The sequence below is a fragment of the Rattus norvegicus genome, chromosome 15, assembly GCF_036323735.1.
Source record: "Rattus norvegicus strain BN/NHsdMcwi chromosome 15, GRCr8, whole genome shotgun sequence".
NCBI lineage: Eukaryota > Metazoa > Chordata > Mammalia > Rodentia > Muridae > Rattus > Rattus norvegicus.
In genome coordinates, this window is record NC_086033.1 from 105,952,877 (window position 1) to 105,977,255 (window position 24,379).

Here is a 24,379-nt window from a genome sequence, read left to right on the forward strand (position 1 = left end):
TATGTATGTGTGCATGTGTGTGTGTAATAAGAGCAAACAGTGACATAGGAACAAAAATACTTAAAAGCAACGTGACCAAGCTTGCAACATTATACCACCCAAAGTGGAAAGAGTGCGGTTATCCACAAACAATAGAAGACCTAAACACAGTGTGATGGGGCCCAAGGGATAGAAGACTATCTAGTCATTAGAAAGAACAAGAAGGACTTGGAGGACCAAGCGGATGGCTCACCAGGTAAAGTTCCTTACTGCCAAACTTAACAACCTGGTTTCCATCCTCAGGACCTACCCACATGGTGGAAGGAAAAGAGTGAGTCCCTCAGGTTGCCCTCTGACCTCCACTCTCATGCCTTGGTGCACACGCCTTAGCACATATGCCTTGGTGCACATGCCTTATCACATATGCCTTGGTGCACAGGCCTTATCACACATGCCTTGGTGCGCAGGCCTTAGTACACATGCCTTGGTGCACAGGCCTTAGCACACATGCCTTGGTGCACATGCCTTAGCGCACATGCCTTGGTGCACACGCCTTAGCATGCTCACATACAAAAATTTAAAGAGATTTTTAAAAAAGATCAAGGTTGGGGTTGGGGATTTAGCTCAGTGGTAGAGCGCTTGCCTAGCAAGCGCAAGGCCCTGGGTTCAGTCCCCAGCTCCAAAAAAAAAAAAAAAGAAAAAAGGAAAAAAAAAAAAAGATCAAGATTGAAATGAGGGCAGTATGTCAGGTGAACTAACCAGACAAGAGGGGACACACAACTGTATGAACTCCCTAGAGTACACGAACTCAGAGACAGGAAGTAGGTGGCTACCCACTGAGGGCTGGAGGGAACAGGGACTACTGCTTTAGAAGTGAAATGACTCAGTTGAAACATGAAGTTAGGGAGGGGGCTAAAGACAGTAGCTTGTAGTATGCATGAAGCCTTGGGTCTAATCTCCAGCGCTGTATAAGCTAGGCATAGTGGTACAGGCCTGTAATTCCAGCACTCTAGAGGTAGAAGTAGGGAGACCAGAAGTTCAAGGCCAGCCTGGGCTATACGTAAAGCCCAGCCTCAGTAAGAAAAGTTACTGAGTTAGAGAGTGTAGTGGTGGTGGTGGCCGGTGGGGGTTGCAGAAGCCTGGGAGTATATTCAGTGCTATTGAACTACATAATTAAAAGTGATTGAAGTGGGCTCAAAGTGTTTCATTGAAACCTCACTTCAGGAGCTAGTGAAATGGCTCAGTAGGTAAAGGCCTTTGCTACCAAGCCTAACGACCTGAGCTCGTGCCCCAGAACCCACAGGATGGAAGCAGAGAAAAGCAACTCCTGCTTTGTCAAACTCTAATCTCCCCAAACTGTGGCCTACATGTATGTACACGCTCACAAACAACAAACACACAAATGTTAACACATATATATGTATACATATAAAACACAACACATACACACACACACACACCCTATGGGGCCATTGTGACAGTTCAATTCCCAATCCCTACAATGAGCAGTTCACAATTGCTTGTAACTCCAGTTGGGCGGGGAGAGGGGGGATCTGGTGCCCATGACCTCTGAGGGCATCTGCACTCACACGCACACATCTCCCACCACACGTATACACATAATAAAAAAATAAAACATAAAAAGAGAAAGCCTTAGTCAATACATAAAACCTCACTGTGATCTCAAAAAGTAACTTAAGGAACCAAGGATGACCCTTTTTATGATGTGGTTTCCCAGCTTCCCTGCCCCCACTCAGTCAGAGGATGCTGACACGCATACTCCTGTCTCCTTGCAGAGGGGAAGACACAGAAGTTCTTTGAAGACACATTTCCAAAATCTCTGGACCACTCCTGTATCCTGCTTTTATGCAATCAATAAGACAGGACCTATTGTCAAAGTCTATAGTCGGAGGGAGAGCGGGTCGAGGAGGGATAGCCACAGCTCAACTGTAGGGATCTTTCTGAAGTTGCTTGTTACTGCCCCCTCAGAAGTGCTTTCTGGAAGCCATTCTTCCTTTGGCCCCCTCAAGTTTAACTAGGGAACAGTACATTCAGGGGCTGAGGACTGAGGCCACAGAGATGTTTCTGTCAGTAGCAGGTCAGTCACTTGTCCTGCTGTGGGTTTCTTAATCCTTGCTCCTTAAGATTATTTAATAGGGGTTGGGGATTTAGCTCAGTGGTAGAGTGCTTGCCTAGCAAGCGCAAGGCCCTGGGTTCGGTCCCCAGCTCCGAAAAAAAAGAAAAAAGAAAAAAAGAAAAAGAAAAAGAAAAAAAAAGATTATTTAATAACCAACTAGGTCTGAGCTCTGCTCTCATCCATAGAGGAGATCAGAGTTGTTGGCATTGGCTGTTCCTAAACCTTTGCTTTTATGTCATTATCCAAAACCACATCACCAGAAACCTAGGGTACTATTGCATAGGCATTGGCCTGACTTTAAACTTAAAAAAAAAAAAAAAAAAAAAAAAGTCAATGCTAGCTGTACACCATGCTAAGAGGGAGGATGAGACCCAAAGCCAGCACAAAGCCAGCAACAAGAGAAGCCTCTAGAAGAAATGGCAGTCTTTCAGGACAATGCCTCATGGTTTTGAGACTGGGGAATCCAATGGTAAGGACTCCAGGGAGACCCCAGGGAAATGGAAAGGGAAAACTGAAAGATATCCGCCGAGCTTCCACCGATAGGGTCACTCAGATGGGACAGCACAGGGATGCTCAGTAAAGATGGACTCAGACCAGAATGTCACAGAAAAAAGCCAGAAAGCTGTTAGGGCTTGGGTCCCAAAGAGAGATTCACTTCACCATGTGACTATCACTTGTAGGCAGCGTCAAGTTTTCTAAATCAACCACTGCACTGAATTCTGTGCCAGCTCATAAAACACTTCCCAGATTTGCCTTCCCCTTTCCAAGGGATTCTGTCTTATTAAACAGTGTAGGAGGCTGGAGGGGGTTGGGAATTAGAAAGAAAAGTTAAGGGTGAATTACATTTTAATTTAATTTTAGATGTAGTCTTTTTCAGTCTTGCATTACTCCAGGCAAATCCTAAATCTAGTCAGATCCAGAATATGCTGGCTCTGATCTTCTGCAAGGTTAGAATTTAAACCAACCAACCAACCAACCAACCAACCAACCAACCATCCATAATAGAGTTCCTTAGGGCTGGATTTATAGCTTAGTCTGGAGAGTTTTTGCCTTCCAAGCATGAGGCCCTGTGTTCAATACCCAGCACTTATTTTTTTTTTTAATTAACTTGAGTATTTCTTATATACATTTCGAGTGTTATTCCCTTTCCCGGTTTCCGGGCAAACATCCCCCTCCCCCCTCCCCTTCCTTATGGGTGTTCCCCTCCCCAACCTCCCCCCATTGCCGCCCTCCCCCCAACAGACTAGTTCACTGGGGGTTCAGTCTTAGCAGGACCCAGGGCTTCCCCTTCCACTGGTGCTCTTACTAGGATATTCATTGCTACCTATGAGGTCAGAGTCCAGGGTCAGTCCATGTATAGTCTTTAGGTAGTGGCTTAGTCCCTGGAAGCTCTAGTACCCAGCACTTATAAACCAGAAATGTTGGTAGATGCCTAGAGACAGAAAGATTGAAAGTCCAAGGTTGCCCTACGTAGTCAGTTTGAGGCCAGCCTGGAATACATGAAACCCAATCTTTAAAAAACAGAAGGTTTCCAGGGCTTCAGAGACATGCACATCTGCAATACCAGTTCCTGGGGCCTGAGACAGGATGTTCTCCAGCTTAAGGCCGGCCTGGGCTAGGCTATTTACTGAGACCTGCTTCTTTTTTATCTTTATTTCTCTTTTTTCCTTAGTTTTGGAGACAAGGTTTCATGTAGCCCAGGCTGCCCTTGAACTCCTGATCTCTCTACCCCAACATTTGGCTAGTGTGTGTGTGTGTGTGTGTGTGTGTGTGTGTGTGTGTGTGTGTGTACGCATGCGCACTTGATTGGTCATGTTTACATTTTACACTCCAATGTGATCTACACACTAGAACAGATGTCTACAGAACATACTGAAAGGAAACGTGTTACCCATGTTTGGGTTGTAGAGAGTTTCCAAAAAGTTCTATTCTGCTTTATTTTGCTGCCCGTTGACTTTTCCTGGTAATTCTTCTAGAAGTCTGGTCTCGGTCCTCAGGCCTAGACCCATCCGGGTAAAGAAGCCTGCGAAGTGAAGACTGTGTCTTATATTTTAAAACCGACTTCTTCCCAATGATTGACAGCTAGCTGATCGAAAGTGTTTATCTGGATCTGTTTCCCGTTTCCCAGGTTGAGTTGGAGTCCCAGACAACATGTTGGTCCTCAGCAGTCAATCATCCCACTAAATTTCAGCCATCCGAGGAAGCTGGAGAAAGGTCCACCTGAAAAAGGATGTGTCCAGCAGGCAAAGAATCCCTAAGGCCCTGGGGTTGAGAACAGCATGACCTAGTCAACTTGGCATTTAAAAAAGAAAAAGACGATGGAAAGAGACGTGTATAGGATGGTACGTAGGTGTATATAATTATTTAGGAAGTATCGGAAGAGGAGACTGAGACAGCTGCCACATAGGAGCCTAAAGACTTGTCATTGGCTCTCTGGACTAGGGTATTCAGGACAGGGAATTCTAGCAAGGCAAGTGGCGGTGCCAAGAGTGCTAGCTTCACATGTGTCTGTCCAGCCATAGCTAGCAGTGTGGAGAGGCCTAAAGGCCTCCTTCTGTATCCCTACTCCAGGGGTGACACTGTGTCACCCCGAAGCCCTAGGCTATTCTGGAGTACCAGCTCTGCAATACCACGAGTGAGGACAGCAAGATCAGGACCTGTCTCTGCACAGTATCCTAAATGAACTAGCCCCAGTCATACACACACTAGCGTAGAAATCCAGGACACTCACAATCCCGATGAGGCTAACAGAAAGATGCCCAGAGGCTACTGGCCACACTGTCTTTTGGAAGCCCTCTCACAGATGGGTGTGAGGGATAAAGTGTATGTGCCTAGGGGCCTTTTCCTAACTACTGTTATTCACACTTTGGGAACCCAGCCCAACTGTCGATGACCCCTGGCTCCCCAAGCCTCCTCCATTTCCCGAGCTGGAATTCCCTACAGAAGTTGAGCGATCCAACTTGGATCAAAAAGCTGGACTGCAGCAAGAATGCAGGGGCGTGTCGCCCACCGTTCTGGCTCTAGCAGCCGAAACTGCTTAGATGTGCACAGTACTTGGCCAGGGTTGCCATGTGTAGGGAAAGGAACCACGGCTCCTCACCGGGCCGTTACAGAGTCTCTCCACACGCACAGGTTCTGGTCTGGCTTTCAAACATCGCGGGTCTTCGCTAACCTTACAATTCGTTTGTGGTCCCGCAGCTCCAATTCAAAGCACTTTTGCTGCGACGACACACAGCGAGCCGCCTCTAAGCATGCCAGGCCCGCGCCTCAGGCTTCGGCTCCTGGTCCCATCTCTCTGCTCAGGTACATTGCGCTCACACTCAAATGCACACACGCATACGCACGGATTCACCCTCCAACGCCGCCCTCACATGTTCACAAGCCCGGCAGATTTCCTTCCGTGCTCGTTTTGCGGCCCTCTGGTTCTCCTCTCCCGTGGCCACTTTCCTCCCGGGTCCCCCAGGCCTGCCTCCTTCTTCTACCCCTCTGTCTTGCTGTATTGGGAGAAGAGCCAGCCGCGGAGGTGTGACCGGCGCATCCCACGAGGGCTGGGTTATGGGAGAAGGCTGGGACTGCAGGGCTGGCCTCCGGCCTGCGCCCTGTTTGTTTTCCCTTAGCCCCCTGAATGCTAGATTAAGATGTAAAGATTACCCCGGCCGAATAATGCCGGGAGTCAACACTCAAGCAAACAAAAGTGCTTGCACAACTCGCCAACCCCGCTGGGACCCGGGCCGCGGGCTGGGGGAGAACGCGCTCCTCGCTGCTAATTACAAATAAATGATGATGTGCTCACTAAGTAATTGATTTAATGACGTTCCTATGAAACTATTAAACCCGGGTGGAGGTCAGGCTGGAGGCGCCCCAGAGCGCCCATTGTGGGCTGTTTAACTCCACCAGGCTCCTCCGAAAGACATCGGGGCTAATAGGTGAAGTCACAGCTGCTCCGGCTGACTTTCTCGGAGCGCCGGGCCGGCCGCGGGCATCCGCGCACCCTCCTCCTGACGCGCCCTTGCGTCCCACCGCCCGCGCCCCGCGCCGGCCAGCTTACCCACGCCTCTCCCAGCCCTGCCGCCAGCTCCCGAGGGCCTCTCCAGAGGGATCCCGGGTCTCTTTAAGAGCGGCGAAGTTGAGCACAGAACTTGTGCGCTCCGCCAGCAGTCGGCTGGCTGCCTGCACTGCCGCTCACCCCTTCTTCACCCCACCCCCGCCACTTCTTGCAGGAACTTCAGCCAGTGTGCCATGCAGGGTGCCCGCGCGCTCTTGGCAAGGAGCCTGGAACCCAAGTGTGTGCCCAGTGCACTGATGGGGCGGGGCTGGCGGGTGTGTGTAGTTGTGCTTGGGTGTGTTTCAGGTCAAAAGGCCACCTTTCTTAGTCCCTTACCCAGTCTTGGGACCTGTTTGTACAAAGGAAGTAGAAGTAGGGATAACGAAGTAGGAAAATGAGTAAAAGCGCCCTCCCCACTAAATCATTTGGGCCGGAGCTTAGGCCTTGCAGCTTCCACCCTAGATTTTGTAGAACTGCCTCTGCCAGCGACTTGGCCCAACTAGTCACACTTTTGCCTTGTAGACACCTCAGCGTCGAAGGGCCTTAGGCCCAAGTGTTAGGGCTTACAGAAGGTTTTCCTCTTGCCCTCCCTCCCATCTTGAGGTGAAAGGACACAGACTCCTCCTGTCTTTTACAGCATGGCTGTTAGTGGGAAAGAAGATCTTCCTTACAGAACCGGCTAAACAGAGCTCCCGGGGTGGATGGAGGGAGCGCATCCAAGATGAAAAAGTCAAATGTTGCAAATAGATCTACTGTTAGGAGTATTAAACCCCTCTGACAGATAGCAAGAGCCCAGATCACTCAAGCCCAGAGAGAAAGAGTGACTGCATCATCTCTCCACCTGCCAGGGGCCTTCTGTTGAAAGAGAAGGCCCAAACCCAGCTGGAACTTCATGCCCTGAGATGGGGTGGGGGAAGGGTGGGGGTTCAGGCTGCCAAAGTCAATTTGCCAGGATACCCTGGCCTCTCCAGCCAGCCAACTCTTGTCTCTCCTCTTTAAGAAGCCTTAGTCAACTGGTTCTTGAAGCATGGGTTAATTTATACCACAGTCAGTTGGCAGGCAGTAGGCTGCTGCTTTTGCTTCTGCTTCTGCTTCTGCTTCTGCTTCTGCTTCTGCTTCTGCTTCTGCTTCTGCTTCTGCTTCTGCTTCTGCTTCTGCTTCTGCTTCTGCTTCTGCCTCTGCCTCTTCCTCTTCCTCTTCCTCTTCCTCTTCCTCTTCCTCTTCCTCTTCCTCTTCCTCTTCTTCTTCTTCTTCTTCTTCTTCTTCTTCTTCTTCTTCTTCTTCTTCTTCTTCTTCTTCTCTCCTTTCTAGAAATTTCTAAACGCTGGAATAAATTTCTATCTGGGCTTGGGGCCACCTTAAGCAGAGCCTGACTTTTTGTCAGGTGTCATTCATCAGAGAATACTGGTGGAAATTATTTCAGAGCCTTTCTTGAGGCCTCAGTTGCCCCACCCCCACCTGTAAAAGTGGATCTTAAGATCTTGGTCTGTGACCAAGACCTAGCGAGCAAGGTATCTTAGTTAAGAGACCTGTTTGCACTTAGTTTTTATCTTTCTTTGTAGGATCCAGACTGGTTAATATAGTTTTGTAGGACTAGTGTTTTTTTTTAATTTTCCCCACGCAGAAAGGATTAAAAAAAAAAGAGGGGGTATCCAAACCCTACAAGACCTAAATGGCCCCTGTCCCAAGAGGGCACAGGGTGCACCTTCCTCCACCCCCTTCCCAACGGCCGTTTGCATGTCCCTCTTCCCCCTCACGCCCCCCCCCCACCCTAGCCCTTTACCCTAGTCCCTCAAACTCTTTTAACTATGGCTGCTGACTGCATTCCTGCCGCCCTCAGTGTAGGATGGTCACTTCTCTTCAGCCTGCAAATGAGAGGTGACATTTCAGCCAACCCATAAGCAGAACATGCGGACACAGGCCCATTGACAGAGCTCAGCCCAGGGGCCGGCTGGCTCCACAGCATCCGAAGCTGCCTTAATTAATACCATCTTAAATAGTCCAGCAGCCACCGAAGACAAAGTTGAAGAAAGACTTTAAGGTTGAGTGCCCCTCGACAAGCTCCTTTCCCCATGTCATTCAATATTTAATGCCCCCGCTTGTAATGCAACTACTGGTGTTCCTTTCTCAGCAAGGACATTATTTTTTCACGGTGCCCATAGCCAGGGAAAGCCCTTTAGGCAAAGAAAATCAAAATGTTTGTTGTTTTGGATGACTCATAACTCTTGTTTAACACAAGCACTTTCAGGCAAGTATAACAGGCGAAGCCTCCAAAGCAAACAACACAATCCTCATGACAGAGCCGAACACAAAAAGCACATTGTCTTGAGGAGTACCCCTTTCTCTGGTGCTAGATGGGGGCCTGTCTCCCAGTGAACACCACGACGCCATTTCACTTTTGAACTATTGTTTTTGAGTTATGCCATGTGGTCAAAAGGAGGGAGACGGGGGTTGTTTCCAGGCTCCTAAGACAAACGAGTTGCCTTTTCAATGAAATTCCCCCCGCGATCCTTGAAAACGGAGTTTAAATGTCACCTCCGCCTTTCTAATGGGCACAGGGCTGGAGGCGACCCTTCAAAGCGCCTGGGTGATAAACGACCCTTATTAAATATGGCCCGAACTGCTGGGAAAGTACGGCTCTGGGCCTGCGCGCCGAAGAGCGCCCCTCACTGGAGGGTCCGGGAGCCGCAGGAGCCTGGATCATCTAGGGACAGAGGCCCCAGGACCTACTCTAAGGTGAGAGACCGAGAGCTGGAGTAGGGAGCTCGGGTGAGGGGGCCTGGTTGTAATACAACTTCTTATCTACCGCCCCAACACGCCGTGAGCCCCATCCCCAGCGACTCCGCATGTAAGATTGGTGCGTTTCCCCCCTGACTTCTTTTTGTCGGTGGCCCAGTGGCGTCTGCAAGTCTGAGCTGCAAAGTTACTGATTTGCAGGCCGCATGTTAAGGCAGCCCATGTAAGTAATTTCTCCGGGCACCCCAGCAAAGGAGAACAAATCGCTGACAAAGGCGAGCGCTTTCGATTCAGCGGCGTCGTTAAGGCAACCCTGAAGTATCCCTCTTATAATAAGTTCCACTTCAAAGCGTTTCTCATTGAGCGGTGACTGCTTCGCACTTTTATTAAGTCCGGGCTTTTTCACTCCGAGGAATCATCTGTTTGGTTATTTTTCATCGTGTTTATTTTTCACTATTCACACAGTACTTGTATTAAATAAACAAAGAACAATCACTCTGCAAATAAAAGTGCTTAGGTGGGGAGAGAAGGTACTGGGGACCAGGCTCCCCTGCCTCTCTCCCTACTCTCTGACATCACTCCCCCCACCCCCACTGGGCTTTCTCTCCTCTCTTCATTCTTTCTTCTTCCTTTCAAGCCAGGAGGTTCTATAGGGGAATCATCAACAACAAAAAGCCAATATATATGATATGCACATATATATCATACATTTCTAATCTTTGCCTATGTGTTTCTGATGAGGTGAGAATTGACTGAATTAACTGGCCATGAAAGCAAGGGTCACTGCAACTGTATCTTAATAGAGTGTCTCAAATCGCTGTGGACAGCCTGCCAGCAACTCTCCTGGCCCTGCCCATTGCCATAGCAATTCTGACGCTCTGTGTGGATGTACCATAAAAACAGTAGTTTGAATTTCAAAGAACATGCCTTTGAACTTCTCCCTGCCTGATTAGGCAGTTGTGGGGTGTGTGAATATGTGTTCTGGGATGTCCCTTCGTGGGCGTGGGGTCTCTGAGAGGTTTTGTTCACAGGGAGGGAAAGTGTGCTGGCCACCCCAGGGTGCTTTCTCTGTGATTCTGTTCTGTCTTTCCAGACCTAGAAGGTTCCTGGGGTCACGGGTGGTCACGGGTAAAGCAGTGGCAGATGGCAGGGAGGTATCAGTGTAACTAGATTCTGAAGTCGGTGCCTTGTTTTGTTTGCCTGTGACAACATTCCCTTTTTTTTTTTTTTTTTTTGGTCTAAGGTGAGCACTTTCGGAAATGCAGTTGTCTTTCCTGCTCCCTTCTCCCAGGTTGTATTTCCTAACCACACTGGGACATAGTGGTGGCCAACATCCCTCCTCTCAAGTAGACAGTTGAGCCTGGTTTTCAAGGCCTTCAGGCCCCGGGGGCAGGACCCTTGTGTGGCCATCTCCAACTCAAGAGGACATACTTCCTACCCAGTAGCTCTTTCTAAGGCTTTCTTAACATTCAATTTACCAAAGAATATTTGAATGAGAGAAATATATAAACGAGGAAGAACCGTGTGTTTGCAGAGCCTCCTGGCCTGGAAAACAAAGATAGCCGATTCAGTGTTTGCAAAGGCCACATTTTTTTTTTTTTTTTGCTGCAGAGGGAAGATGAAGTCTTTGATGATAGCCAACTTAGTGTCAATAAGTGGCTTTCTTTGAGACATATTCAGATGGGAACGTCTTGCTTGCCAATTGCCATAGAAATCTTAACACACCATGAAGATTGTCCAAGCGCCAAGCCTTCCGTTCTGGACTAAATTACTTTGAAGTGGCTCAGGACGAACAGTGGTCAATTTTAACTCTATAGACTGGACAGAGGAGGCTGGGAGTGGGAGATTGTGCGTTTTAAAGCAGAAAATAAGGAGGGGAAACGTGTTTTATACACTCTATACAAGCTTCTGCTCATTGTCAGATATCTTTTATCTTTTATCTTTCCCATGAATGATTCATGTCTTAGTGGCTTTGTATCACCCTTCTTTTCACAGGAAACTTCATTAGAGCTGTAAGTTTTCCCATTGATCGAAGCCCTCATTTACGAGTGTTTTTCTTCTTCGTGTGCTGGTTATTGTCATCAGGTTTAAAAACAACCCTTGGCAACCTGTTTCACCTTTACTACACTTAACAGACCTGACTTTGAAAAGCCACTATAACCTTTTGGAGAAATGCTATTGATGTGACGACTGATTGTTTTTTAAATGCTTGCCTTTTATCTGTTTTGTAGTGGTGAGCATCAAAACAAGTAAACAGCCAAGCTTGCTAACACATGTTGAGCCGAACATATCAATTTGACTGGAATATTCTCCCACCACACACACACACACACACACACACACACACACACACACACACACACACACAAAAGAGTTGCCTAGCACCTACCCCAAAATACTGATTATAACTAAAAACTAAAATTATAACTCTTTCTCTACACCAAGCTGCTATGAGCTGATTTGGTGTCCACTAGTCAGTTTCATTCCGTTAACTATGAATTGTTCCTGAGCAGTTCTGTGGTCACCTGCCTTTTGTTTGGAAACTTATTACACCTCTATTTTCAGCAATTAGGCACTAAGGACATGACTGATTTTAATGGAAGAAAGGACTGGCTCTGAGAAACGTGTAACTGTACTTGTAACCTGCAAGGATTTGTCTTTAAAAAATTTCTTGCATTTTCTAGATCAGCAGTTATCCACCTGTGGGGTTTTTTTGGGGGAAAGATGGTGTGTGTGTGTGTGTGTGTGTGTGTGTGTGTGTGTGTGTGTGAAGGAACTTTTCACAGGAGTCACCTAAGACCATTGGGAAATACAGATAGATACAATTCATAACAGTAGCAAAATTATACTTTCAAAGTAGCAACAAAATAATTTTATGATAGGGGGTCACCACAATATGAAGAATTGTTTTAAAGGGTCTCAACATTAGGAAGGTTGAGATCCATTGCTTCAGATTAAACAGTAAGTCATCAAAGCTACCCCCTCACCCCCCCCCACACACACCTGCTCCTTCTTCAGAAATTCATAAGAGATCAGGAAAAGGGATGTTCACTCCTTTAGCAACTGTTCTGTTTTAAAAGAATGACAGAAGTGTGCCCTGGATAAAATGTAGCAATACATTGGAAGAATACCTTTATTACATTTGTCCATCACCATTCTTGCTTTCTCTCTAAGGGAGGTACACATTGTAAGGTTTTATTTTCAGTGTATCAGGAACCAATAAATTTGTGGCAGTTAACCTATTTATGGCAAAATACATAAAATACATATTCCTTTGTTTCATAATAAATAAACCTGTAGCATGATAAAGAATAGTGCAAACTACCATTGAAAAAGTTGTATAAATAAAACAACTTGTTATACATCAGGAATACTTCGTCCTAACAAGCTTACAGTACATAAGTTATCCCACCCAAATTCATACCTTATCTTTTCTATTTGAAAGTGAATAACAGGAAAAAAAAATCAAATAAACCTTTAAAATGTAGGATTATTTTATATTCAAGTTGTAGGTCTCTCTCTTTGTAAAGGAGGGTCTGCATGTTTCATATTTACTGTAACAATCTGAAGACAACATTAAAAGGTGTCCACGTAACAGCACCATGCACTGTACTAATATATCTATAAACTATACATAATCTCATCAACACGAGGCAAAAAGACGTGCAGGAAGAGTCTCGAGTTTTCACATTACCTTGTCCATTCAAGTAAGCTTAAAAATATATTTTATATTTTCCCACTTCTTTTCCTTTTCTTTTTTTTCTTAAATAAACCATGGGTCATAAATGACAATCTTTTGCCAAAATGTATAATATATTTCTTTGGTGTGCTTTGAACTCTTCCAGAAGAAAAGGATCTCTAAAAATAAATTAATTAAAAACTGTACAAATAAAAGTATTCACAGACAAGTTATTAACAATGACAAGACTACATGAACCACTCACAGCACACAAAACAAATTTCTACAAATCATGGGGGAGGGGGCGTCTTCAGGGTCTCTGAGGATAAATTAGTACCTTTAGCATATGTATATGGTGTTTCTGATGGGCTACAGTTTGCACAGGAGATGTGTTGTACCAACCGAACATAAACTGACTAAGGGTTATTGTCCTGGGTCCTTGACCCTTTGTATCCTGGCTTGACAGCTCTGGCAAAGGTCACACATTCATCAGCATTTGGTGGTTAACTATAAACCTCTTAAAATTTTTAACAAGTACAGCAACTCCTCCTCTTGTAATATAAATCATACACTTCACACTGTCATTGCAAAGGGAAGAAGATTCAGTCCTTGTGGCACAGGTGAAAGAAAATACATTAAAAATAGAGACCTTTTTTTTTCTTTTTAGAAAAAAAAGAAAAAGGTCGATACAGTAGTATAAAAGAGGAGTTGGCTTGTTTTTAAAAAAAAGTTCTTTTAAAAATGGATAGGATGCAATCCTAGTACTTCCTTAGACATCACTGTGCATGTTGGCATCCCAAAGAACTTATGGTCAAAAACATAACTGCTTATTACTCCCAAAATTTGGGTACAGCCAGGAGGCAACATCTGAAACTCCCGACTTAAAAATCAAAACAGCACAACCCAGCAGAGGAAAGAGAAAGCACTTGAATTACTTCTGGTTTACAAAAGATCACAGTTTCCCCAGCTGTCTGTCTCAGCAACTCTTCTCCATTTCTGCTTGAACTATCACAGTAGCACGATATATGGAGCTATATTAAGGTGGCTGCACTTGGCTTGATTTGTTTTTTTTTTTTGTTTGTTTGTTTGTTTGTTTTTGTTTTTGCTTTTTTTTTAAATCACACAAGATACTGAAGGAACAATCCTGTATTAAAAAAATATTATGTTACATTGAGATTGATAATAAAAGCAGAGGAATTAAAGTGATAAACATTAGAAACCACAGTTTTGTTTGTTTGTTTGTTATACAAAGACTTTTGGATACAGGCACGGTCCAGGATCTGTTGTTAGTGCAGCAAGTGTGTGTTTTACAATCAAGAGACCTTTGCAGAATTAAGTCTCTACCAGAAGGCTCAAAAGCAGCCCTCATTATGGTGTCAAAGGCGTCTGAGAGGAACTCTGGGACATGGAGAGGGCCTGGTTGATGTGTTAAGTTCTGACTTAATATTCTTTTTTCCCTATTTCTCTCTCACACACACACACACACACACACACACACACACACACACACACGTACGCACACACAAGCACACTCAAGCTCACACACACATTGTATTGGCAGTGTTATATCTCAATTCCCCCACTCATTTCCCTTGATAGAATCTGACACCAGGCCTGTCTCCCTGCAATGTACAAGTCCAACTTAGTTGCTTTTTAATTTGCTATTACTTTTCCTCCCCAGTGCTAGAGACTGAAAACCCAGGGCCTCGTGCATGCTAGGCAAGTACTCTACCACTGAGCTACATCTCTAGTCCTGTTTTATTTTGTGGTTGTGTTTGTTTCTTTTAGGAGAAAGAGGAAAGAAAACAAAACAAAACAAAACAAAAACCCCCAAAAAACAAAAAACCCACAACCAAATATCTTAATTAAATTAATTAAATGTACAAACACCATAGGGTTTCATACTGAATAAATAGGGCTAATTAGACCCGGTGGCAAGTCTGAATCACCAGTTTGTCTCAGGCTCAGCATTGTTTCAGGTTAGGACATGGTCCAAGGACTCCCACTTACTATCTCACTTAATAACAATTCTAATGTATCGTCCGCATGACTTCAGGGTTCCCATACATTTCCTCGTCTTCAGACTCAGAGGTGGTTCCATTGCTGGAAGGTGTGTGGAGATGACTGGGGGCCCCACCGGCCTGGCAAACATACCACTCATTGAGGTTGGTCACCTGAGGGGACAGAGTGCTGGATCGACTCCTGGTTGGGTCCAGCACAGGGGACAAAGTGTCACCCACGGGAGTCCCCACCGATGAGTAACCAAGAGCTCCAGGAGAAGGTGGGGGGGACTTGCAATGAATCTTCATATGCTTCCTCAGAGAGCTTGGGTGGGTGTATGATTTGTCACAGCCTCGAATCTTACAGTAGTAGGGCTTGTCGCTGGTGTGGACATGGGAGTGTTTCTTCCGATCACTGCTATTGGCAAACTTCCTGTCGCAACCATCAAATTCACATTTGAAAGGCTTTTCCCCTGTAACAAAACACAGGAAAGGTTAACAATGGCTTTAAAGAGACCTCTCATTTGAAGCAATCTTAGATTAGAACTAGGAGTGCATCCCCCACACCCCTGAAGAACCTCTCTAGCTTTATCCCTTACTATAACATCCAGGTAAGTAAGGGAAGAGAAGCTGCAAGAACTGGCCTGGGTCTATTGCCCTGGAGGCTTTGCTTAGACGTGGCTTGTGAGAGACCAGGTGTCTTAGAGCAGCAGAGGGGTCAGAATGAAGTCTGAAGTCAGGTCCAGGATGCACCTCTGAAGGCCACCAAGAGCTTCTATGCTACACTGCCTACCACCCCCACTCCCTTTGGTCTGAACACAGAAAAATGCAAGTGGAAGAATCTTTGTTAAGATGGACTAAACCCTGTTTACAAAAGCACAAGTGCAGAGTGAGAATCTAAGAGAAAGGAAAACAGACAGAGACATATAAAGTTTACAGCAGCTCAGGCCCAGGTGATGATGGCTTACGAAAAGAAAAGGGAGAAGAAAAACTGAGCCCTCCCCTCCTTAGAAATAAAGACACCTGTGAAACAGTCAGTCCTACCCTGAGACCAACAAAGCTGGCTAGACAGAAGACAGGCCATTCATTGGCTTCTGTACCTACCAATTACCCCCATAACCCCAAGTTACAAGAGGTGGAGCATGGTAACACAGGACCTGAGTGGACACTAGTAAACACAACTTCAGCAGGATCTGCCTCTACCTTGTGCCTAAGTAAACTCATGCTGACAGCTTTCTTCACTCCCCAATAACCAAAACTATTAAAAAAAAAAAACAACAACAACAAAAAAAAAAAAAAACAAACCAAGGTCTTTTGGCCTATCACCTCTTTTAATTTATCTAACAGTCCCAAGTACACAACTCCTTAAACGCAAGGCCAGAAGTGAGACTGCTTAGTAAGCTATAACTAGGGGGAATTTAGCCATATCTCTTTGGCTTGTAAACAAGAGAAGACAACAGGTTACATTAGGTTTGAGTTTTACCTCTCACCTCAGTATCTATGAGCTTTGACGTATTCAGGTCCAAAACTAAGTCATCCCATAATACTGTTACATACCGAGAGGATTAAAACAAAACAAAACCCAGCGTCTGCTCAGACACAGAGCACAAGGCAACGTTCTTTGTTTTGGATAACATTTTTAAAAGACAGAATAAATTTCTATGGTTAATCATCTTATTTTCTCTATGCAAATATTTCAATGAGGTCTTTTTTTTTTCTTTCATATCTCATCAATGTCAGCTGCTCCAATGCTGAGTATGTAACAGAGCTGAAAGAATTTAAAATGCCTGAAATAGAACCTTCACTAACTGGAGATACTGTTTAAAGACGAAGTAAGTTATTCTTGAAATGTACTTCCTACAAATACAACTCACGATGAGAATCATGATCTTTACAAGTCTCTACAGATCGAGTGGAATAAAACAAAATTAACTTCTTCCTATTAGAATATGATTTCTGTGCCACTCTGTAAGTTCGAAGTAAGTCTCATTTAACACACTGCCCTTCTAAATATTTATTATGCATTGTATACATTTGTATTTATACTTCTAATCACCCCTTCAATATGGAGGCTTAAGTGGTTTTAGCCACTCCATGCAAATACACTACATTTCAAATGTCTCTTGTTTCTGAGCAGCCCGAATATTTTGGATTAGGGAAAAAAAAAAGTGTTCTGAATCCGTCTGGTTCCTCCAAGATGCTGGAGAAAGAGCAGCAGTATTCGTTGAGGGGATAGGGAGTGGAAAGTAAGGTAGGAGTTAGGCATAAAGGCCAGTGGCAGGGGAGAAAGAAAAAGAAGCTAGATATAATTGAACAGCCCACGCTGTTTAGGGGTCTAAGAAGGCCTAACCAGAGGGCTGGGCGACCCCAGTGTTTACCTTACAGACACTGACAGAAGGGTCATGTCAGGATTGAACTATCAAGAGTTTTGGAGCCTTGGTGCTTGTAGGAAAGAGCCGTGTGGATATTGCCTAGATGTTGCCAACTCCCTCTAGACACCCTCCAGACACAGGTTATAAATGCAGCTGAGGGCACGTGGGTCAGGAAACAGGCCTTCAGGAGTGGCCTGGGGATTAGTCCTTTGATCCATCTGTTCTGGGATCCTAGATAACCCCGGCAAAGGGAAGGCAGTATGGTAGGGAGGGAAGGAAGTAGAAAGGGTCTTTCTCTGGATACAATGCCCACCGGCTCAAAAAGCCCTGGGACAGCCAAACACTAGGCACGCTATGAACTGAATCCAGCGGTGCCAGCATCCGCCTCGAGGGGCACCCCACAAGTTCCACCTGGAAGGGTCCATGCAGCCTGTGGGAGCGGGAACAAGAAATGCAACCATCCCCCCAATCTGGAATCAGAAAGAAAAATCCTGCTGCGGGGTCCTCTCTACCACTTGCTGTTACAGATGGGGTCAGAGGGCAACATGTCCTGTGGAAACCCAAAAGCCATGATGCGGAGTAAGTCAGTCAATTTCTTCTTGGTCAGCTGCCAGCAGCCTCCACTGTAAGGTTCACTCTTCTCCTGAGGCCTGGGAAAGTGGAAAGGGCTCAAAATGTCCTGCACTGCATTTGAAAGTTCCCTCTGGCCCCGGGTGTGTGCGGAAAAGTGTTGAGCACAGATCGTGCAGCTGGCTTTTTTTTTTTTTTTTTTAAGCGAAGAGTCTCAAGGGAATTTTCCGTTTAGAAAAGTCATTAAGAATTGATCCGGGTTAGGGAAAAGGGAGATGGGGGAAGGCCTGTAAGGAAAACGTACTTCTAGCTGATCCTGCAGGTCACAGGGAGTTGTAGGGCTACAAGAGCAAGGCCTGGGGCTGTAGCCTAAGACCACCTCAACCAGGCTGTTCTTTAAAAGGCCTCGGGCCAGTGGGCCCTGCGTAAGGGCCTGTGTTTGGGGTTGCCTTTTCGTCCAGATGCGCCGCCGATAAATCAGTCAAGTGATTACTGAATGTAAACTCAGGTTACCTAAGTGTCCTCCAAGGAGTAATATTTCCCATCCTATAAATCTCGACTACACTCGCCCTTCACATTAGTCCGGCGCGATCGTGCTTTCTACAGGACCAACAGGGCCCAACGCCTCAGCCTCCTTCACCAGAGCCACAGATCCCCGACGTGGGGCAGAGTAAGAGGAGGAACCTCATGGATTTGAGAGTTCTCCCCAAGTCCCACAGAGGTCTTACTGATCCAGAGAGAGCACCCTCTCTGGGTCTAGAATCTCCCTTAAAAAGACAGAAACCAACTTCTCCAGTGCCCAACACAATGTAACTAAGGCCTGTGGACCGTGTGTGAATCGGTGCGTGAGGGTATGTAAATGAAGTGTTGAGTGAGGGCCTAGTGCAAGGGAGGTCGTAGTGTCACAGGAGTGTGTGCACAAGGTCAGGAATGTGTGAACTAGTATGAGCGTTTGTCAGACCTCGAGTTAAAGGTCAGAGCCTTCTAGGGTCTCAGGTCTCTTCCTCAGACTTTCTTTAACCGGCCCCAGGACCCGTCTTCCCGGTTTAGGCCGCACTGACCAGCATCCAAAACGTAGCTAAACCCACACGCCCCTCCCACGCCGTATCGCGGCAACGCGGAGGCCTGCGTCCCGCGAAAGGGAAGTGCTACCCGGGGACGGTAGCAAGGTTCCCTACCCCAAGGCCCTCCGGACCTCCCGGGGCCCGGGGCGTGGGGGCTGCGGATCATCCTGTGTGCTTTGCTGTTGCTGCTCCCGGCAGGGCGGTGATTGGAGCGCGTTGCGGGTCCCGGCGAGGGACTGCGGGCGCGCCGGAGACTCCGCGGAGAGGGAGACCAGCGCAGGGCCCGTTAGTGCTATCGAATTACTTATTCATAAAAAGGGGGGGGGGGGGAAAAGAAGTCACATGTCCGGGTCATACGTCTGCTGAGAAGCAGCTGAAGGAGGGAAAAATGAAAGCGAACAGAAGGCGAGGTGGCGGCGGCGGCCGGGGACAGACACCCACCTGTATGAGTGCGCTTGTGGATCTTGAGGTTCTCGGAGCGCGCGAAGACTTTGCCGCAGCCCGGGAACGGGCAGGGGAAGGGCTTCTCGCCGGTGTGCACGCGGATGTGGTTGATGAGCTTGTACTTGGCCTTGAAAGGCTTGCCCTCGCGCGGACAGTCCTCCCAAAAGCAGACGTGGCTGCTCTGCTCCGGGCCGCCCACGTGCTCCACTGTGACGTGGTTCACCAGCTCGTGCATGGTGCCGAAAGTTTTGGAACAGGGTTTGGCGCCGCTGTCCGCGGGCGCCGGCGGCCCGGCCAGCTCCTCGGGGTCCAGCCACTTGCAGATGAGCTCCCGCTTGATTGGCTGCCGCATGTAGCGCAGGAAGGCCCCGGCCGCCCCCGGGAGGTGGGGGTGGTGCGGGTGCGGCGCGGGCGCCGGCGGTGGCGCCGGGGGCGGCGCGTGGTGTTGCAGGTGGGGCCCGGGCCCCGCGGCCGCCGCCGCTGCAGCTGCCGCAGCCAGGTTCAGGTTTAAGTTCACGGCTCCGTAGCCGTGCAGGGCGGCGGCCGCGGCGGCCGCCACCGCCCCGTAGTGCGCATCCCCTGAGCGCGGAGCAAAGGGTGGTTCTGCACGGCCGTACAGCTCGGCTGCAGCTGCCGCGGCGGCCGCCAGCCCCAGGCGCATCTGGCCGTTGAGTGGGTGGCCGCCAGGAGCCCCGGGAGAGTCGTGCAGCGCGGGAAAGAGCGCGGAGCCGCCGCCGTCCCGGCCCGCGTAGGTGCCGCTGGCCGAGATGAACATCCCGGCCGGGTGGGGAGGCGGGGTCGGGTGCTGGGGGGAGCTGCTGCCGGACCGCTGCTCCCCTCCGAGCGGGGCCCCGTGCATGGCCGCCGCGGGGGCCGTGGCGGAAAGGTCCCTCCGGAGGACGAAGTCCCTGCTGTGGCCTTTGCCGCTGCTGCCGCCGCCGCCACTGTTGGTGGCAGTGTAGCCCGAGAGGGCAGGAGGAGGAGGAGGAGGCGGGGGAGGGGGAGAGGAGGACTGGGAGGGAGGAAGAGGAGGGGCTGGAGGCGGGGGCGCCGAGGCCTGCGCGCCACTGCTGCCCCCGCCATCGTGGTGGGTGCGGGCTCCCGGGTGCGTCCCTGAGGCGGGGGAGCGGGCGGCGGGTGCGGTAGCCTGGGGCAGCTCTGGGAGCGCCTGGGTGGGAGGACTGGGGCCGTGCCCGCTGGTCTGTGCCATGTGCTCGGGTCCGAGGGCAGTGCTGGCCACGCCGGGGTCAGTGCCTAGGTCCCGCGGGTGGAGGTGCATGGCGACCGCGCGGCGTTGGGAGTGGGCGGGCGGGCCGGCCAGCACCGGGAAGCCTGTCATATTCTGAAGCTGTTGGGCCTGAGCCGTTGCCAAATCCGCTAATCTCAACGCTGGCGGGTTCCTCTTGCTCAAAGGGGGCTCCATCATAACTATACAATCAGGCCCATAGACCCTTCCTGGGGGTACTTTTCCCCCCTCTGCCCGCCTTCAAAAACATGTATATATTAGGGGCTCTTTAACTTCTTGTGTCCGGGCCTCCTAACTGCTTATTCTTGTCCCCACTCTATCCTCCAGCGATTGGCAGAGTGAACACTACATTTGAGCTGCACAGTGGGACCGAGTTTTTGGAAATGGCACGGGTGGGATTGGAGGGAGCCGTGTGATTGGCAGCTGCCTCGGCTGCGCGATTGGCTCTGGTTCAGGCTCTGAGCCCAGCGGGAAACCGCCCCCGCATACCACACCGCCTGTGCTTTCACTTCGTGCCCCCTCCTCCCCTGGAACTCTGCATCCCGGCTTCCCCTGAGATGCCCAAGTTTCCCTTGCAGAAAGTTTGCACTTGGCCAGCGGGCTCAGCACCCGGGTCCACCCTCCTGGCGTAGAGCGTTTGCTAGCTCCCTGCTAAAGTGGACGCGAAACAGAGGGGTCATGGGACCTCCCTACCAGGGGTAAAGCGAGGAGGCGGGGGTGAGTGGAGGTTGAAGAAGATGAAGAACTCACTTGAACATTTTCTACCTTTTGGATAATCCCTGGCTGGTCTCTGGACCGAGTGACCAACCCATTTGTAGCGATGCCAGAAACTTCTCAAATGGACCCGTCTGTCCCTGGGCCCACGTGGAGTACAGATTGGAGGTGGAATAAAATAAGGTCAATTATTAAACTATATTGGTCACAAAACAATTTGCTGGAGCTTGGCAAACTACCAAAGTCAAAATAATATATAATAAATCTTTCCCCAAAGGAACAGTCTTGCTTAGACTTTTTAGCTCATGAATTCAACATGGTTCAAAGGACTTAATCTCACACTACACGTGGGTTCTAGATCTGCTACTCCCAATTAGAGCTCCCCGGGGAGGTGGATAGGTGGGGTGAATTTTTGCCTCTCAGAGAGATACAGTGGTAGGGAAGGCCAAATGGGTACTGTCCTAAGTGAAGCCTTTAAATAAGAGATGTCTTTTAAGCAAAATTCCTCCTTCTTGCCAGAATGCACGCCACACATGTGCCTCGGTTTCTCTAAAAGGACCACAAGCTAGAAGAGACCAAATACAATATTTAAAAGTCAATAAGCATCTTGTCTGTTTCTTTATTAATAAAATAAGCTTCCTCCTTAAACTGAAATGCCATGCTTGAAAAATCATAAGAAAACTAGGGTACCTACGGCCCAGGCTTTTGAATGCTGTCCCTCAGACCTCATTGATTGGGAGTTGCAATCTCCCAAAGTGTCATTTGTTTTTTAAAAATAAAATATTCTTAATTTTTATGATGTTCTATAGTGCTCAAATTCGAGCAAAAATATTTTTGCCACCTTCAATTAAATTATAAAGTAGCAATAGGAGTGGAATGTGACCCCATACACACCCAGAGGTGGCATGTGGGGTGGATGGACGGTAGGGGGGCAGAAAAGCAAGAAACCATATTTAGGCTTAATTCGTTTGCAGTACGAGTAAAGATACACCCCCCCAAATCTGTCATCAGATCATAGTCCTCAAAAGAAGTAAGTATTATTTCAAAAGACTTGATTTGTTAGTGCCATTGACATCGGTGTGAACCATCAGCAGAAAAGAGGCTCCCTATGAACCTTGGGAATGCCATTTCTCTTATAAAGCTGACAAGCAAACAAAGACAATCATGCCATCACATTACACACACACACACACACACACACACACACACACACACACACACACACGGTCAGTAATCAAATCCACATCTATATTTGGGGAGGAGAATTCATTGATGACTTCTTTGGGAGACTTAAACATCTTGAGCCAAACATGGAAAGGTTGGTGGAGCACAGTGCCGTCTGTATAGATAGTATATAAAGGAAGTGTCACATTGGGGATTATTACCACTGTCTTCGTTTCCTTGAAGGACATTTCAAATGTTTTCCCTTTATTTCAACCTCTTGGCAATGAACATCCATGCTAGCAGTAATGACAGCTCTGAGTTCACTCCTGCAGGTTATGAGCAAAAACAAACCAAACCCAAAAAATGAACAAAGAAAATAAGTGCAACCTAGTTTATAATGTAGACTGTTTGAGCAATTTTATTGTGCAATAAAATGGGTACCTTCAGTCCCTTCAAAATAGCTTTTTTGTCAAAATTATAACTGCTTTGTTTTATTGAATTGCTGAAATGTAATGGTTTAATGGGCGGAGGCATGAAGGAAAGGTTGTAAAAATGTGAATAATGTTACAGCGGGGCTGTGTGGAATCTGGAACCCGCCTCCTTGTACAACTCTTGTTAAACACAGCATGATATGTATCTGTCATCGATTTAATATGTCTTAATTCAAATATAACTCCTTAATCAATTTCTTTTTATAGGAGCCTTAAAAAGAAAGAAAAGAAAGAGAGAAATTACTTTCTTAGAAAATAACAGATTCGGGTGGTGACTAGAGAGGAAATATTTACGAAGTGAGTTGAATGAATATTCAAATTTATGACCAAATTCAGACCCTAAAAAGATAATTGACTCAGGTAAATCGACTTGAGATGCTAATTCTTAAAAGAAAGGACTGGGGGAGCAAAATTTCAATCACCACCAATAAGGCGCCAATAAACCGCCTGCCAATTAAACCTGAGAATAGGCCTAGCTACTTGGTCATCAGGAAGGCTCGCTGTGGATTTCCGGAATTGCCATGCTTTATAAAAGGGCTTTTTATTTTGTAGACATCCTTTTTGTTATTGTGATGACCTGCCTGACCCCAGGTGCGCAGTTTCTTTTTCCAGCTGTTGGGGAGCCAACCCGAAACGCACTTAAATCCCGACTTTCTAAGGACACGATAACTGGATCACACTTCCTTTAAAAAAGAACAATTTCCAGAACGTCGAAAAGAATAATGTACTGGTTTCCAAAGCAGGGAGTGATAGATGTATTCCTGCAAATTTCGTCCTTTTCTGTGGACTTAGCATATTCTGATCGTGGAACTGGTCTTCAGGTCCACTTCCCCAACCCATTCCCTAATCTGCACTTTGTGCTGTAGAGGCCCTTGTGTGAAGGCAGAGCATACCTTGGAAATACCGGTGACCGAGGCAACAAGAGCTTTGGGGGCCGTGGATTTACAGACTTCACGTTTGCTCTAGGAACCCCAACATCTTTCCAGCCCCCCAAACAAAGGCGCGGGAGGTGGAAGGCACAGCCAATTCCCAACTGGCCAGAACCCGATAGCTACGCTGTTCAGCTTCCTAAAGGCCACAGAACTTGGGGATTCTGGGGCTGGCTTCCCGCTGTCGGGAGGGAGGGCTGCGCCTTCCAGTTCCAGGTGCCCTCCGTGCCTCCCTTAACACAGTCAAGTTTCCTACGATGGGTGTGGGCAATTAATAAACTCTAAGGGAAGTGAATTGGACATTTCCTGGCTTTTGAGCCTTTGTTTGATTGTTTCTCCAGGCGGGCGGGCGAGGTGGGCATTTGGGAGACGGAGGGCTGGGGTGGGCAAGAAAGGAACTGGGGAGACCCACCGAGATGCCTTTTTTTATTGCTTGCAATTGTTTTACGACTCGCCAGTCCCGCGTGATTTCTGAGAGGCAGCCTCCTTGGGGAAGGGCTGGGTGCCGGTCGGATTTGTAAAGTCTAAGGCCCTTTAGGTTGAGCCAGAGACGGGTTCAAGTGCGAACGGGACACACATAGAGAAGGACAGTTGAAACTAGGCGGGGGTGCCCAGGGTGGAAATTGCTGTGAGACAGTAGGATGGTAGTGCTAGTCCACTAAGATTTTTCTACGAGCTGGAGCCAGAAAGGCAAACGGACCAGCAAATCTTCATTTTAGCGGAGCTCTATCGGGGCAGGAAGAGGGTTTTTACCAATTCCATTCACTAGGCTTCCAAGAAAGCAAGGTCTGGATGCAGTCAGCAAAGTC

General features: G+C 47.6%; 1 protein-coding gene and 1 long non-coding RNA gene across 3 annotated transcripts in view; both read right to left on the reverse strand.

The window, feature by feature from the left end:
• Positions 1-6,303, reverse strand: part of LOC120097095 (uncharacterized) — an 87,708-nt gene extending 81,405 nt beyond the window's left edge. For both annotated transcript variants that reach the window (XR_010058239.1, XR_005494327.2), the window contains exon 1: positions 6,165-6,303. This is a non-coding gene — a long non-coding RNA (uncharacterized LOC120097095). The remainder of the gene's footprint in view (positions 1-6,164) is intronic.
• A 5,752-nt stretch (positions 6,304-12,055) lies between these two features.
• Positions 12,056-20,793, reverse strand: Zic5 (Zic family member 5). The gene is made up of 2 exons (NM_001395664.1): positions 19,024-20,793; positions 12,056-15,049 (listed from the first exon to the last, which is right to left on the reverse strand). Exons 1-2 carry the CDS (start codon positions 20,450-20,452, stop codon positions 14,607-14,609), a joined length of 1,872 nt encoding a protein of 623 aa, NP_001382593.1. The 5' UTR covers positions 20,453-20,793; the 3' UTR covers positions 12,056-14,606.
• Between the last annotated feature and the right edge of the window lie 3,586 nt (positions 20,794-24,379).

Bases quoted from the DNA above. Each gene is read 5' to 3' on its own strand.
- Zic5 (NM_001395664.1), bottom strand. From the start codon at position 20,452: ATGATGGAGCCCCCTTTGAGCAAGAGGAACCCGCCAGCGTTGAGATTA. The intron at 15,050-19,023 runs GTGGGTGTCTGT...GTTTTGTTACAG, and splicing joins CCACAAGCGCACTCATACAG to GGGAAAAGCCTTTCAAATGT.